Genomic DNA, 17,422 nt, shown 5'->3' with positions numbered 1-17,422 from the left:
GTCTTTGCTGTGTCACTGTTTTGTCATGTTTCTGTGCTGCTGTGCATGCAAAAGTACTTAGTATGAGAATTATTTCATGCAAAACTTTTTTTTTTTTGCGTTTTATTTAGCCGCGCATAAATGTATGCCTATCTCTCATTCTGTGTTGTTCAAAAAGCTCGTTTTTGGTCCACAAACAAAAGCGAAACCTATGCTTATTGGTTGTGATATAGCGAGTTTGAACCAATCTGGGCATGGAGGAGGGACAATGCATCAATGTATCATGTCTGGTTTGTCCGGAGACACAGTGACGAGCGTTTCTTTGTCAAATCAGCGTGGTCAAATTTTGATGACGTAACCGCACTGATTCCGGAGCCTCTGAAAGTCCGCGAATGTTAGTTGATACAGCACTGGAAAGCTGAGATTCTCTTCTTTATGCCAATCTTTGAATTGTATGAATCGGATCAGCGGATCAAAAGTTATTAAACATTTAAGAGCAATACTTATTTTTAGCCGCGGGCGGCTGTCTCGGTCTTTAAGGGTTAAAACCGTTGATATGCAATTGTTCATGGTATGATAATCGTGCACGTTCAAATCGTGGTAGACCGTCATACCGGTATATTGTTACAACCCTATTATTGATTATAATCTGCTGTTTGACTGATGTGATCAGGTATTTTACAGCATTTACAGTTAAAGGCAAAATTGTTTGTTGTTCTGTGAGTTTTTTTTTTTAACCCTTTTTCAAATATTTCCCAGTTGCTGTTTAACACATTTCTTTTTTTTAGTTTTTTTTGTTTATTGGTTTTAATGAACATACAAACGTAAACAAAAAAGGGCAAAGACAAATGTATCTGTAGACAAGTATAGCAGCAAAAGGCAAAGAGAAAAAATTTAAATAATAATAATAAATAAACATACAAACAAAATACAAAAAACATAATACACAGAGTTATGCCGTGGTTAAGGTCAAACATATTGTGAAAATACATCAGATGTGTTCATAGAGTCAGAGGATTATTATGTAATGTAATGTAATGTAATGTGTATTTATATAGCGCATTTATTGTGTATGGCCATACACCCAAAGCGCTTCACAATCATGAGGGGGGTCTCTCCACACCACCACCAGAGGATCATTAGAGGCATCCATATGTTTTGAAAGCCATCCCCTTTGTTTTTTAAGTAGTATGTATATTGTTCCAAGAGCATTGTTTCATTCAAGAGTTTTTGTTGGTTCCAGTTGAGCAAAATGCATTTTTTTTGCTAGATAGGAGATGATGCCGAGTCTCTTTATAGAAATAGGATCAAGTGTCTTGTTCAGTTCAGTACCAAAGAGGTATAGTGTTGGTGTGTTGTCCAATGGAACTTGCAAAGCTGTTCAACACATTTCTAAACATAATAGTTTTAATATCTAATTTCTAATACCTGATTTATTTTATCTTTGCCATGATGATAGGATGGCGCCACGGTGGCTCAGTGATTAGCACTGTGGCCACACAGCAAGAAAGTTGCTGGTTCGAGTCCCAGATGGGTGAGTTGGTGTTTCCATGTGGAGTTTGCATGTTCTCCCCTTGTTGGAAAACTGAACTGATCTGTTTTAATTCACTATAATCTACTGTATGTGAATCTGCTTTGGCACAATCTACATTGTAAAAGCGCTATACAAATAAAGGGGAATTGAATTGAAATTATTATTTTAAAAAATAAAAATAAAAACCATATATATATATAAATATAAGCCTGAACTTTTAAACCGTTATGTAAAACACATTTTAATACATTTAATAAAAGATTCACATCAATAAATACATTTATGATTATTGTTATTTTAAAAACAGTTTTACTGCTTTATATTTAGTGAAAAAGTTGAATATTTGATTAATTTAAAATAATAAACAAATGCAAATATAGAAATAGACAGTAATAAAACTGCATTAAATTAAATGACTGAGCTCAACAAAAAAAACTGAACAATTTAATAAATAATTAATAAAAAAACTGGAAAAAAATTATACATTTAAAGGCTTATAAAAATCTAAATGCTAATATTTAATCCCACATTTTATCATTCTTAATTATTAAAACTGCCTTTATTCATTCATTCATTCATTATTTTCTTGTCTGCTTATTCCCTTTATTAATCCGGGGTCGCCACAGCGGAATAAACCGCCAACTTATCCAGCAAGTTTTTACGCAGAGGATGCCCTTCCAGCCACAACCCATCTCTGGGAAACATTCACACACACACTCATACACTACGGACAATTTAGCCTTCCCAATTCACCTGTACCGCATGTCTTTGGACTGTGGGGGAAACCGGAGCACCCGGAGGAAACCCACGCGAACGCAGGGAGAACATGCAAACTCCACACAGAAACGCCAACTGAGCCGAGTCTCGACCCAGCGACCTTCTTGCTGTGAGGCGACAGCACTACCTACTGCGCCACTGCTTCGCCCAAAACTGCCTTTATTCCCACTAAGATCTTACTGACCCCAAACCTTTTGAAGCAAATCCTGAGTGTGTTTTATTAGAGAATTGTAAGACACACACGCTCATATTTAATATTCAGCATTTAAAAAAGCCCGTAACCTCTGGAATGAGCAATAGAAACAGCGACTCCTGCCTTTGCAAACAGCACTAATGAGCTTAAAGAGCGAATACACAAACCAACTGGCGGCGCTACATGAGTTTAATTAGACTGGAGAAAGCAAAGAGCTCAAGCTAATTAAGCTGATTTGCCATTTAATATGTGGAAAATGAAAAGCAAAGTGTATTTTAAGGGCTGAGCAGCTGGATGTGTGGCCACATTGATCCTCACAAACACACAAACACAGACAGACAGAGACGCTTTCTGGAGGTGTGTTGATATGGTTCGATCATCCTCATAATGCCCCAAAGCCTCCTAAAATAACAGACATAAATCTATAATTGTATTAGAGCCCAGCAGGGCACGTCTGCAGAGCGTCTCCCCTCACCTTCTGCTCAGCGAGTCTGATTACCAGCAGACATGAGGGCAAGAGTGGACTAATAAATAATAAAGAATTGTATATGTACACACACTCACTGGCCACTTTATTAGGTACACCTGTCCATCTGTTTGTTAAAGTAAATTTCTAAGCAGCCAATCACATGGCTGCTCTGAGTATTTCAAAAGCTATTGATCTAATGGGACTTTCGCGCACAACCATCTCTAGGGTTCACAGAGAATGGTCTGAAAAAGACAATATTTCCAGGTGTGGGCGCAAATGCCTTGTTGATGCCAGAGGTCAGAGGAGAATGGCCAGACAGCTGATAGAAAGGCAACAGGAATTTAAATAAGCACTCGTTACAACCGAGGTCTAGAGAAGAGCGTCTCTAAACACACAACACATTCAACCGAGGCGGATGAGCTACATCAGTAGAAGACCACACCGAGTGCCGCTCCTGTCAGATAAGAACAGGAAACTGAGGCTACAATTCACACAGACTCACCAAAACTGGACAATAGAAGATTGGAGAAATGTTGCCTGCTCTGATGAGTGTTCTTCATCCCTAACCCGTCTTCATCATCTTCATCTCATCTTCGTTGTCTTTGTCTTCATCTCATCCTCTTCTTTGTCTTCTTCTTTGTCTTCATCTCGTCTTCGTCTTCTTCGTCTTCATCTGATCGTCTTCATCTTCTTTGTCTTCTTCTCATCTTCGTCTTCTTAGTTTTCATCTAATCGTCTTCATTTTCTTTGTCTTCATCTCGTCTTCGTTGTCTTCATCTTCATCTAATCGTCTTTTTCGTCTTCATCTAATCTTCTTTTTCTTCTTCATCTTCATCTAATCGTCTTTTTCGTCTTCTTCGTCTTCATCTAATCGTCTTTTTCGTCTTCTTCATCTTCATCTAATCGTCTTTTTCGTCTTCTTCGTCTTCATCTAATCGTCTTTTTCGTCTTCTTCATCTAATCATCTTTTTCGTCTTCTTCATCTTCATCTAATCATCTTTTTCGTCTTCTTCGTCTTCATCTAATCGTCTTTTTCGTCTTCTTCATCTTCATCTAATCGTCTTTTTCGTCTTCTTCGTCTTCATCTAATCGTCTTTTTCGTCTTCTTCATCTAATCATCTTTTTCGTCTTCTTCATCTTCATCTAATCATCTTTTTCGTCTTCTTCATCTTCATCTAATCGTCTTTTTCGTCTTCTTCGTCTTCATCTAATCGTCTTTTTCGTCTTCTTCATCTAATCATCTTTTTCGTCTTCTTCATCTTCATCTAATCATCTTTTTCGTCTTCTTCGTCTTCATCTAATCGTCTTTTTCGTCGTCTTCATCTAATCGTCTTTTTCGTCTTCTTCATCTAATCGTCTTTTTCGTCTTCTTCATCTAATCGTCTTTTTCTTCTTTGTCTACATCTAATCGTCTTTTTCGTCTTCTTCATCTAATCGTCTTTTTCTTCTTTGTCTACATCTAATCGTCTTTTTCTTCTGTCTTCATCTCGTCTTCGTCTTCTTTGTCTTCATCTAATCGTCTTCATTTTCTTTGTCTTCATCTCGTCTTCGTCTTCTTCGTCTTCATCTAATCGTCTCTTTGTCTTCATCTCGTCCTTGTCGTCTTCATCTTCATCTATTCGTCTTTTTCTTCGTCTTCATCTAATCGTCTTTTTCGTCTTCTTCGTCTTCATCTAATCCTTTTCTTCATCGATTTCGTCTTCATCTAATCTTCTTTTTCTTCTTCATCTTCATCTAATCGTCTTTTTCTTCGTCTTCGTCTTCATCTAATCGTCTTTTTCTTCTTTGTCTTCATCTCGTCTTTGTCTTCGTCTTCATCTAATCGTCTTTTTCTTGTTTGTCTTCATCTTGCTTCGTCTTCTATATCTTCATCTAATTGTTTTTTTCTTCTTTGTCTTCATCTTGTCTTCGTCTTCATCTAATCTTCTTTTTCTTCTTCTTCATCTTCATCTTCATCTAATCATGTTTCTTTTTTGTCTTCATCTTCATCTAATCGTCTTTTTCTTCCTCTTCCTCTTTGTCTTCTTTTTTGTGTTCTTCATCTTCTTTTTTGTCTTCATCACCTCCTTTGTCTTTATCTCATCTTCTTCATCCCATCTTTGTCATCTCTGGCTTCTCGTCTTCTTTCTCTTCATCCCATCTTCATCTTCATCTTGTCTTTTATTCTTCATTGTCTTATTTGTCTTCTTGATCTTCATCTCATCTTTTTCTTCATCTTCTTCATCTCAACTTTGTCTTCGTCATCTCTTTCTTCTTTGTTTTCCTCTTCATCTCATCTTTGTCATTATCATCTTCTCTGTCTTCTTTTTCTTCATTGTCTGTATTCTTCATCATCTTTGTTTTCTTCTACTTTTTCTTAGGCTTCTCCTCCTCTTCCTCCTCTCAGCACATGTATATGTGAAGCAGAAGTTATGAAGCATCTCCTTCTCTCTCCTTCACATATTCACTCTCTCCTTCTCATCTTACCCAGAAGATGAAGGGAAAGGAGGCAGATGGTGTTTCTCTGAGAAATTCAGCCGTTGCTCTTCTTTGCTCGCTGGTCTTCAGAGACGCGCTTAACATTTCATCTGCTGTGCAGCGGCAGCTTTCCAGAAACTTTACAGCGTCCTTAATCCATCCGTCCAGATGGCGCACAATTCACAGACCACCACAATGCACAATTTAACAACTGGCCCACGTTCACTTCAGAAGAGTCCAGTTGAATTAAACCGATCATGATACGAGTCTCAGTTAGAATGACAGAATCACAGCTGAAAAAAAAGACCAAGGATAAGACCAAGGAAGCACTTTTTGAAGGCAAGTTCCAGTATAAAACAATTAGTTGCATCACCAGGCTCTCCAGAGTTTCATGCAATTTTATTTTTAACTTTCGACTTCTGTTGTAAGTTGATACCGCATGGCGAACAGAAAGAAAATCCTCCGCATTTCGTGACTTGGTGTTGCTTTAAGGTAGTAAAATCACTGCTTAGGCTACATGGTAGACTTTTAATAAGAGTATAATCTTAATCATATAAAAATCGGAGTATTGGTGTCTTATGTGAATGTACTCAGAAAGTCTCTGGTGAAGTCGCGAGCTGTCAAAGACAGCAATCTGATTACTCTGCCTTTCAGCATGAGCTCTCCAAGTTTAGCACGTTTCCTCATTAAACGCAATGAAAGCGTATGCTTCGCGTCGATGTGTAAGAGTCCTTGTGAAATACAGTAATACTTTAGGACGCTTAGTTTAAGCAAATTTGATGAACGTGATCATGCGTGTTGAATCTGAGGGGAGTCGCCCCAGTATGGAAGGCCGTTGGGGCCAAAACCGTCTGCTTTTTTTGCAGTCCACTTAGAATCCAACTTGGAAATCAATGTTTTCTTTATTGGCATCGATTGTTTTGAAATTTAAATGTCATTAACATGCCTGTGTTTTAATTCCTGTAATAAATATGGCTGTCAAGCCAGGATCTTGAAGGTTTATTGTGGGTATGTTGTTTACATGAAGAAATCTGTGTTACAAGTTAAGAAAAAATTCTAATAAACAATTATATTTTAAATTTAAATAGTTTTTGTCTTGCGTTTACATTAATTTTACATTTGAATAGCCAAAAGTACAAGTTTCAGTATTTTAAATGCGATTAATCGCGATAAATTTTTTTTTAGAAAGGTGAGATTAATTAGTTAATTTTTTTTAATCGATTGACAGCACTAATATATATATATATATATATATATATATATATATATATATATATATATATATATATATATATATATATATATATATATATATATATACTGTATACTGTATATATATATTTCATATATATATAGGTGACGCAGTGACACAGTAGTTAGTGCTGTTGCCTCACAGCAAGGTCACTAGGTCGCTGGTTCGAGCCTCAGCTGGGTCTGTTGACGTTTCTGTGTGAAGTTTGGATGTTTTCCCTGCGTTCGTGTGGGTTTCCTCCGGGTGCTCCGGTTTCCCCCTCAGTCCAAAAGAAGTGTGGTACAGGTGAATTGGGTAGGCTAAATGGGTGCCCTTTTACTGTTCTTAAATTGTCTTTTGAATGGATTATTATCTCTTCTATTTTTATTTGAGCTGCTCCTAAATAAAAATACACTTAGTTGAGTTAATGCTGATACTGATGCAGTTTAAGCCAGTTGTTCTCCTCATGTGCTCAGTGTTTTACAGTGATGGTTTGTATGTGGACTCAGGGCTGGTTTGTGGGTAAATGTCTCTGGCTTCTGTCCCAGAAAACGACACGTGTGAATATTTACACTGTTTGCAGCTCTTCTCTTTCTTGACAGCTGGAGGATTTGTTCGCTCTGGTAAATCTGCATCTGGAGTCACTGGTGTCTTCAGCTGTGGCCGCGCATGTGTTCAGCTTCACTCCACTGACAATGTTTGATTCATTTTTAATCAAACATTTATTTGTTATTATTTTAGGGCGACACAGTGGCTCAGTGGTTAGCACTGTCGCCTCACAGCAAGAAGGTCGCTGGTTTGAGACCGGCTGGATCAGTTGGCATTTCTGTGTGGAGTTTGCATGTTCTCTCTGTGTTGGCGTGGGTTTCTTCCAGGTGCTACAGTTTCCCCCACAGTCCAAACACATTCAGTAAAGGTGAATTGATTAACTAAACAAACCGTAGTGTATGAGTGTGAATAAGTGTGTGTGTGGATGTTTCCCAGTATTTTGCAGCTGGAAGGGCATCCGCTGTGTAAAACATATGCTGGATAAGTTGGCGGTTCATTTCGCTGTGGTGACCCCTGATGAATAAGGGGACTAGGCTGAAGGAAAATGAATGAATGAATTTATATTTTTATTAATTAATTAATTAATTAATTTTTCATCTTTACATTTTTTTATTTTAATCATGACATTCTTAATATTTATACATTTATAAGAGGGGTTTTGTTTTATTTCTTGTTTTTTTTCATGTTTTGTTTCTTGTTTTGTTTTGTTTCTTGTTTTGTTTCGTATCTTTGGTTTGGTTTCGTTTTTTTGTGTCATGTTATTTTTTGTTTTGTTTCGTTTTTTTTGTTTTGTTTTGTTTTTCTTTCGTGTTTTGTTTCGTTTCATGTTTTGCTTCGTTTCGTTTCTTGTTTTGTTTTGTTTCTTGTTTTGTTTTGTTTTTTGTTTTGTTTCGTTTCTTGTTTTGTTTTGTTTCATGTTTTGTTTAGTTTCTTGTTTTGTTTTTCTTTCGTGTTTTGTTTTGTTTCTTGTTTTGTTTCGTTTTTGTTTTGTTTCGTTTCTTGTTTTATTTCATGTTTTGTTTCGTTTCTTGTTTTGTTTCGTATCTTTTGTTTTGTTTCATGTTTTGTTTCGTTTCATTTCTCGTTTTGTTCTGTTTTGTTTCGTTTCTTGTCTTGTTTTGTTTTGTGTTTTGTTTCAGGTTTTGTTTTGTTTTATTTTGTTCCGTGTTTGTATCTTTTGTTTTGTTTCGTGTTTTTTGTTTTGTTTTGTTTCGTTTCTTGTTTTGTTTTGTGTTTTGTGTCAGGTTTTGTTTTGTTTTATTTTGTTCCGTGTTTGTATCTTTTGTTTTGTTTCGTGTTTTTTGTTTTGTTTTGTTTTGTTTTGTTTTATTTCGTTTCTTGTTTTGTTTTGTGTTTTGTGTCAGGTTTTGTTTTGTTTTATTTTGTTCCGTGTTTGTATCTTTTGTTTTGTTTTGTTTTGTTTTGTTTTATTTCGTTTCTTGTTTTGTTTTGTGTTTTGTGTCAGGTTTTGTTTTGTTTTATTTTGTTCCGTGTTTGTATCTTTTGTTTTGTTTCGTGTTTTTTGTTTTGTTTTGTTTTGTTTTGTTTTGTTTTGTTTTGTTTTATTTCGTTTCTTGTTTTGTTTTGTGCTTTGTGTCAGGTTTTGTTTTGTTTTATTTTGTTCCGTGTTTGTATCTTTTGTTTTGTTTCGTGTTTTTTGTTTTGTTTTGTTTTGTTTTATTTCGTTTCTTGTTTTGTTTTGTGTTTTGTTTCAGGTTTTGTTTTGTTTTATTTTGTGCCATGTTTGTATCTTTTGTTTTGTTTCACGTTTTGTTTTATTTTTGTTTCATTTCTTGTTTGTTTAATATCTTTTGTTTTGTTTTGTTTTGACACCATACTCTCAGAAAAAAATAGTTTGCTCCTTGATCAAACTACTGATTTAATTCGAGCTGAAACAACACAATTCTTAAGATTTTTTGGGGGGCAACTTAATTGTTTTATGTTCCATCCACTTCCATTTGTTTAGGTAACTTAATCAATTTGTGTTGGGTCAACATCAGTGAATTATGTAGAACGCTTTACAGTGAGTACATAAAGGCAGATTTCTGTATTTTCTGACCTCAATGAGGCGACCCCTTTCATCTGGTAAATTGTCTCCTGGTCATTAGATAACAGTGGTTTGTTCTGTAATCTATTGAAAATGCTTTTATTTAAAATAAAGAGAAAATATTATTTTAAAATTCTGTGGAAAAATATCTTTGTTTTTTCCTTGAAATGGATAGAAATGTTACTATAATTAGATAATATTTTATTACATATTTTATACTATTATTATTATTACTACTAATTTTATACTATAGCAGTGGTGGACAACCCTGTTCCTGGAGAGCCACCTTCTTGCAGATTTCAGTTGCAACCTATATCAAACACACCTGAACCAATTAATTAGGACCTGAACACCACGTGATAATTACAGGCAGGTGTGTTTGATATGGGTTGCAACTGAAATCTGCAGGAAGGTGGCTCTCCAGGAACAGGGTTGGCCACACCTGTACTATAGTAATGATCGTGAAAATTTTGCTTTATATCATAGGAATACATTTAAATATATGCACTAAGAAACCAGCTATTTTAATTTCAAATAGTAATTCACAATATTAATTAATTTACTGTATTTTTAATCAAATAAATCCAGCCTTGGTGAGCAAAAGGAGACTTTGGACACAATTTACAATGCAGGATATTTAGTTAATATTAGTTAATGTATTTACCAACAAAAACAAACAATGAATAATACACTACAATACACTACAATCCAGGTTTTAGGAACAGCAAATAATAACTTCTGGTTGATCATTTGGTATCAGAAGTGTCTTATATGAAAGGCAAAGGCCTCTAGATTACACTTATTTTACCACAATAAAACATGATCAAGCCTTGATTTTTAATGATTTCATTAGGACAGTAAGTATATATTGAGCTCTGATTAATAAATGTTGTTCATTATTAGTTCATGTTAGCGAATAAATTAATTAACATCAATTTAATATCCCATTAAGTGAAACAGAGACTTTCAAAAGCATTAAAAATGGTAATTATTCCAGGTTTTTGACTTGTAGTGTATATTTTGTTGGCCATTAGTCCAATTATGCATCAGCCCACAGAGTTGCATACAGTAGTTACTGATGTAAATGTTAACCAGCCGTGTTGTTGTTTTATTAACATCACTCATCAATGCCGAGTAACAACACCGAGTCCTGCGGGTCTGCCTGGGTTTGTAAGATCGATTAGCGTCATCCCGATGGAGCCTGTGACCCTGAGTCTCAACAGACACCAGTGATCAACATGAATCAAACGTGTTAATTAACATCACACCGAGATGCAGGAACGCAACACGGTACTAAAGACCCACTCATTTGACCTCATGAATATTCAGCTAGTGACATCATCTGGGTTATGCATATGCATCGATGGGCTTCTTTATACAAGTAAACAATGAGAACAGCAGATTACTTGTCTGTCTACAGAGCAGAGCAGGGGAATAGGGCATAATCTGTGGAGCTGGTCACGGGCCAGTCCTCTACTAAAGCCGCTCTGATTAGATTTCTCTCTCGGCAAGCTTTCACTGGGTCTCAGCCATTTGTATTGGAGCCCAAACACACGCTCATGGATGCAGAGACATTTCAGATTTTTTATTCAAAGTTGGGCTGTCATTATGCAGTCTCCTATTTTGCATTTTATTTCTGTATTTTATGTGATTGCTAATGTGTTGCTAGGATGTTCTTAGTGTTTGCTTGAGTAGTCTAGTTGGTTCTACCTGAAATCTTCATTTCATTCAAACGTCTGGCTAACAATCACTTAGGACCCCTTAGCAACCAGAGAAAACACTCAACCAACTGTCTAACAGCTGATGAATATTGGCAACCTGTTAAAATACTCAATCCAGCACTTAGAACACCTTAAGAACTCCTTAGCAAGCAGATAGAACACTGAAACAAGCCCTCAGAACACCTTAGACCACAACTCAGTCCACCCTAGTAACCAGATAAATGTCTTAACCCACCCCTCAGAACACCTTAGCGACACCTTACCAACTTAATAAAACACTCAATCCTCCACTCAGAACATCTTAGCAACCATGTAGAACATCGCATTCAGTGCTCAGAACAAAATAGAACACTTGTACAACCATTTAGAACACCTTAGCAGCATCTTAGCAACCTAATAGAACACTCAATCAACCATGCAGAATTACTAAATAAACAAATGGAACACTCAAACAACTACAAAACCCATCACTCAAAAGACCTTAACGCCCCATTCACACGGGGCGTCAGCATCAACGCTTGACTGAAGGCGTGTCTGAAGTTGGGGCTGACACATCGTCATAGCAGCCAATGAAATTCAGTCAGCAATAGGCCACTGTCTAGCTGCTGTATTTGCATACAGCAATCTGATTGGCTGACGCTTCCATCAGCGCTTGAAAAGTTGAGCTAGTCCCAACTTCTGCGGCGAGCAACGCCTCTGAAGCGGCGCCGATGGATTTACAATGTATTTCGGCAACGCCTGACGTCAACCATTCAAAGTGAATGGGAAGCGTTGACGCTGATGCCCTGTGTGAATGGGGCGTAACAACACCTGATAGAACACTAAATAAACCTCTCAGAACACATTAGCAACCTGATAGAAGACTTAATTGACCTCAAAGAACACCTTAGCAACCACCTCTTAGAACACCTTGGCCACCAGATAGCACACTTAAACCACTTCAAAACACCTTAAGATACCTGATAAAACACCTAATCCATCTTAGCAACCAGATAGAACACTTAATACACCTCTTATAATACCTTAGCAACCAGATAGAACACTTAATACACCTCTTATAATACCTTAGCAGCCAGATAGAACACTTAATACGCTTTAAAACACCTTAGCAACCAGATAGAACACTTAATCCACCTAAGAACATCCAAGGAAACCAGATAGAACACTTAATCCACTTCAGAACATCTTAGGAACCAGATACAGATAGAACACTTGATCGACCTCATAGAACATATTAGGAGCCAGAGAGAACACTTGATCAACCTCATAGAGCACCTTAGGAACCAGACAGAACCCTTAGTCCACCTCTTAGAACATGTTAGCAACAAGCTAACTTGTAATCCACCATTCAGAACACCTTACAAACTTCTTCACAACACTAAATCAACCACTCAAAACACCTTAGCAACCAGATAGAACACCTAATATACCTCTTAGAACACCCTAGCAATTAGGTAGAACGCTTAATCCACTTTAGAACACCCTGGGAACCAGATAAAACACTCAATCCACCCCTAAGAACCACCTTAGCAACCTGATAGAACACTTAATCCATCATTCAAAACACTGTAGGAGCACCTTAGCAACCAGATAGAACACTTAATCCACCAGTCAGAACACTCTAGGAACATCTTAGCAACCAGATAGAACACTGAATCTGCAGCCTTGTGCCCCGAGACAATCCTGTCTCAGAGGTCTACAGACAATTCCTTTGTCTTCATGCTTAGTTTGTGCTTTGACATGCACTGTCAACCCTGGGAGCTTATATAGACAGGTGTTTGCCTTTTTAAATCATGTCCAATCTGCTGAATTGACCACAGGTGAACTCCAATGAAGCTGCTGAAACATCTCAAGAATGATCAGTGGACACAAAATGTACCTGAGCTCAATTTAGAGCTTCACGGCAAAGGCTGTGAATACTGATGTACATGTGATTTTTCAGCTTTTTTATTCTTAATCAATTTCCAACAATTTCAAAAACTCATTTTTCACATTGTCATTATGGGGGATTGTGTGGAGAATGTCAAAGGGAATTATTTAATTTATTTATATTATATATATATATATATATATATATATATATATATATATATATATATATATATATATATATATATATATATATATATATATATATATATATATATATAATGTATGTGTAGCTTGTGGCAGGGGTTCAACCACCAAGGATGAAACTGTGTTTCTTTCCCTGACTTCTTGTTTTTTTCTGGAATATTTGGGTTTTGGTTTTCGTTGGGTTAACAGAAGCTGTGCAGGATATTCAGCTGCTGCTGTAGACCCTCTTCTGTTGGCGACAGCAGCACCAGATCATCTGCAAACAGTGGAGTCATATAGTGTGAGACCCGGCGTATCTGTTTGCTAGGAGCATTGCCAATTGATTGATGTAAATATTGAAGAGGGTTGGTGACAGTGGACACCCCTGTCTCACACCCTGCCCCTGAGTGAAGAATTCTGTTCGCTTATTTCAATTCACCTTTATTTGTATAGCGGTTTTGCAATGTGAATTGTGTCAAAGCAGCTTCACATATAAGATGATAGTAAATTGAAACAGTGTAGTTCAGTTTTTAGTGTTTAAGTTCAGTTCAGTTTAGCTCAGTTCAGTGTGGTTAATAATCCAAACACTGAAGAGCACACCGGTTACCAATTTTAATTGCGCACTGATCATTTGAATACGTTGTTTTTATAATGTTGTATGTTTTAACAACCAATACTTGATTCTACAGGGTATCCGCACAGTCTTAAAAAGTCTTAAAATGTCTAAAATCTACTGAAATATTGGGTTTTAGGTCTTAAATCTTTTCTTAACAGGTATTAATTTTCCTTTGTTCATGTATAGCTACTCAATCTGGCCCTAAACACCCAAACAATCACCAACAATCCACTTTAAAAAAAAATATATATTTTTTTTTTTATTTACTAAATAAAATATTTAGTAAATAGATATTTATTTACTGCTGAGGATACTCACCTTTTTATATTAGTAAATTATTATAATTGTAGACTGAAGTAATTGGCAACTGTGTTTTGTTCTATTCTTGGCTAGGGTTATAGGGTTTGTGAATAGATATATTTAAAAATTAATTAAACAAGATATTCAAACAAAAGTATTATGAATAAATGTATAAAATTTTGATCATTTTTTGATATGGCAATTGAAAATTTTCTTAACATTTTCCTTAACATTTAGCCCTGTATAAGTCTAAAATTTCATTCATAATGGTCCTAAAATGTCCGAAATTTTATGTAATGTAATGTAATGTAATGCAATGTAATGTGTATTTATATAGCGCATTTATTGTGTATGGCCATACACCCAAAGCGCTTCACAATCATGAGGGGGGTCTCTCCACACCACCACCAGTGTGCAGCATCCACTTGGATGATGCGACGGCAGCCACAGGGCAACGGTGCCAGTGCGCTCACCACACACCAGCTATTGGTGGAGTGGAGAGACAGTGATAGAGCCAATTCGGTGGAAGGGGATGATTGGGAGACCATGATCGTAAGGGCCGATAGAGGGACTTTGGCCAGGACACCGGGGTTACACCCCTGCTCTTTCACGAGAAGTGCCATGGGATTTTTAATGACCACAGAGAGTCAGGACCTCGGTTTAACGTCTCATCCGAAAGACGGCGCCCGCTGACAGTGTAGTGTGCCCTTCAATTTTACTGGGGCATTAGGACTCACACAAACCACAGGTTGAGCGCCCCCTGCTGGCCTCACTAACACCACTTCCAACAGCAACCTAGTGTTCCCTAGTGGTCTCCCATCCAGGTACTGACCAGGCTCAGCCCTGCTTAGCTTCAGTGAGTAACCGGTCTTGGGCTGCAGGGTGACATGGCTGTGGCAACAACACACAGTCTTGGTAAAGACTGCAGAAACCCTGTTCTAGAAGTTAAACGCTCTGAAAATCTACAAAACACAAATCATTTGTTTCTGTTTTGATTGACGTATTTTTCAATCAGAGTCTGAAGGGTGAAGATATGGTCTGATGTTCTGTAATTTGGCAGAAACCCAATCTCTCTCCTTCTTTCTCTCTCTCTCTCTCTCTCTCTCTCTCTCTCTCTCTCTCTCTGCACCGGCACCTCCTCCCTCCATCATCTGTCTGCTCTCTCTCCATTCACTTCAGCAGCCCGTCTGCACAAACTCACCTCACCTATTCCTTATTAGCTCTCTCTTCCTTTTCTCTGAGAGGATTGCAGATTATTTCACTGCAAACTGCAATCATCCACCCTGTAAGAGAGGAGAGATCTTCGTTTTTATCTTCTGTGGACTGCAGAGATTTGCGTCTGTGATGTTTTGTGGATGTGTTTAGCGATGCGGTGAAGCTGCTCTGCCGTTCACCAGTTGAATGCGCTGTGAAAATCAGTGTCTGAACATGGAGGTGCCCTGAGGAAATGAAAAAAGCCCTGAGGTTTGCCAAACCGCTTCAGTGTTTGCCTGAATAATGCATCTGCATGTGCAACAGTGAGTATGCTCCCTTCCATGTGTGCGGGAAGTAGTTGGAGAGCAAACAGGTTGCTGGTGCTTTGGTTTCAGGCTGATGCATGGATGTGCATTTGAGGCTGTGTGCTGAAATAACGTATTTCTGTCACATTTGTTCGAAAAGTGGAGGATAATCACTGAAGGAATAGTGTGTTTAATTTGTTTTATTCGCATTGTCGTTGCTGTGCTGCTTCTGAAATGTGTCGGATTGTTTGGTGTGTGTGTGTTGGGCTGGTATTCATCACATTGTTGTAGGGCTGCACAATACTAGAAAAATCTGACAAATACAGTTGAAATCAGAATTATTAGCCCCCCTGAAATACAGCCACCCCCCCCCCCCCCCCCACCCATTAATTTTTTCCCTAATTTCAGTTTAACAGAGAGAAGATTTTTTACATAATACTGTATACTGTATTGTTTATCATAATAGTTTTAATAACTCATCTCTAATCACTGATCTATTTTATCTTTGTCATGATGACAGTAAATAATATTTGACTAGATATTTTTCAAGACACTTCTGTACAGCTTAAAGTGACATTTAAAGGTTTAAGTAGGTTAATTAGGTTAATTAGGCAAGTTAGGGTAATTGGGCAAGTTATTGTATAGCGATGGTTTGTTCTGTAGACTATCTAAAAAATGTATTACATTTAATTTAATTTAATGTATTTATCTAATAATATTGTCCCTAAATTGGTGTTTAAAAAAATGAAAACTGCTTTTATTCTAGCTGAAATAAAACAAATAAGACTTTCACCGGAAATAAAAATATTATCAGACATACTATGGAGAGTCCTCATAAACCACATTTACAATATGTGTGTAATTGTGTGCGTGTGTGTTCCTGACATTCACTACCTTAATAAAGGACCAAATATCTCCTCAAGTACAGCAATAGCAGTAATTGTTGACCTTTTGGTGACATTTGTTTGGTCCCCATAAAACATGAAACACAACATGTGTGTGTGTAATTGTGTGAGATCCTGTTATTCACTGCATTATGAGGACCAAATATATCTTCAAATATAGCAATATCAGTCATTTTTGACCTTTTTGAGACATTTTTTTATGGTCCCCATGAGGACAGTGGCTCATAAAGCACACAGAATTATTGTATTGTGAAAATGTAGAAGTACAGAATGTTTCGTGTGAGTGTTGGGTAAGGAATAGAGTTAGGGGCAAGAAGACAGTAAATACAGTCTGTACAGTAAAAACAGCAACATTACAATGCTGAAAGGTCCCTATAAAAAACGAAAACCCTGTGTGTGTGTGTGTGTGTGTGTGTGTGTGCGCGCGTGTGCGATGACCTACTGCAGTTCAGTTCACCCTTTCTTCCATACTGTGTTTATTATGGTCGCTACTTGTTATTTGCTCTGAGATGATGTCATCTTTCTCTCTGCACTGTTTCAGACAGGTCAGTGTGTGTACTGTGGTCAGTGACCTTTGACCCAGCTCTCAATTTGTGGGAGTTGAGATGGTCATCTGTGTCTTATTCATCACTTCATAAGGTGTCATTTTTCCTTTTGCTATCAGACAGAGAAAACCTGTTTGGAAACAGTCACCTTGTTTGCATTTCTCTTTGATGGCGATTTAACTGCTCTAACATGTATGAATATTTGTTTATTTGTTTATTGCTGACTAGGCAGTTTTGTTGCGGTGGTTGTTGTTGTTTGTGTATGTGTGTTGTGTGTGTTTTAACAGAACTTAGACACCATAAATCAAATAATATTAAAACAACAATTAAAAAGTTGCCCAAGTAATGTAAATGTTTGTAGTAGAAAAGGTAAATGCATTTAAAAAACTTAAAGTAAACTATTGATAAACAGAATGACAGTGCTGAATGCTTGCTTTCATAAAACAAAAGAAAATTAAAACATCATTATTAACATATTGCAAATTCTCTGGTTTATATATTGTTTAAAATGTTTGTTTTCAATATTCTTTTCTGTATACATCGCT

General features: G+C 36.9%; 1 protein-coding gene and 1 long non-coding RNA gene across 11 annotated transcripts in view; both read left to right on the top strand.

The window, feature by feature from the left end:
* LOC147835440 (uncharacterized) overlaps positions 1-17,422 on the top strand; it is a 456,431-nt gene that overhangs the window by 192,475 nt on the left and 246,534 nt on the right. The window lies entirely within an intron of this gene.
* tanc1b (tetratricopeptide repeat, ankyrin repeat and coiled-coil containing 1b) overlaps positions 1-17,422 on the top strand; it is a 326,871-nt gene that overhangs the window by 199,795 nt on the left and 109,654 nt on the right. For 2 of the 10 annotated variants that reach the window (XM_087268449.1, XM_087268447.1), the window contains exon 1: positions 15,101-15,445. The exons of the other annotated variants lie outside the window; for them this stretch is intronic. In XM_087268449.1, coding sequence (XP_087124575.1) covers positions 15,436-15,445 — 10 coding nt within the window. In that variant the 5' untranslated portion in view covers positions 15,101-15,435. Of the gene's footprint in view, positions 1-15,100; positions 15,446-17,422 lie in introns of those variants that run through there. 10 annotated transcript variants of the gene reach the window in all.

Source organism: Danio rerio, chromosome 9 (genome assembly GCF_052040795.2).
Source record: "Danio rerio strain M-AB ecotype USA chromosome 9, GRCz13ab, whole genome shotgun sequence".
In the NCBI taxonomy this organism is placed as follows: Eukaryota; Metazoa; Chordata; class Actinopteri; order Cypriniformes; family Danionidae; genus Danio; species Danio rerio.
The sequence above is the reverse complement of the archived record's forward strand: the minus strand, read 5'-3'. Positions and strand labels throughout refer to the sequence as shown.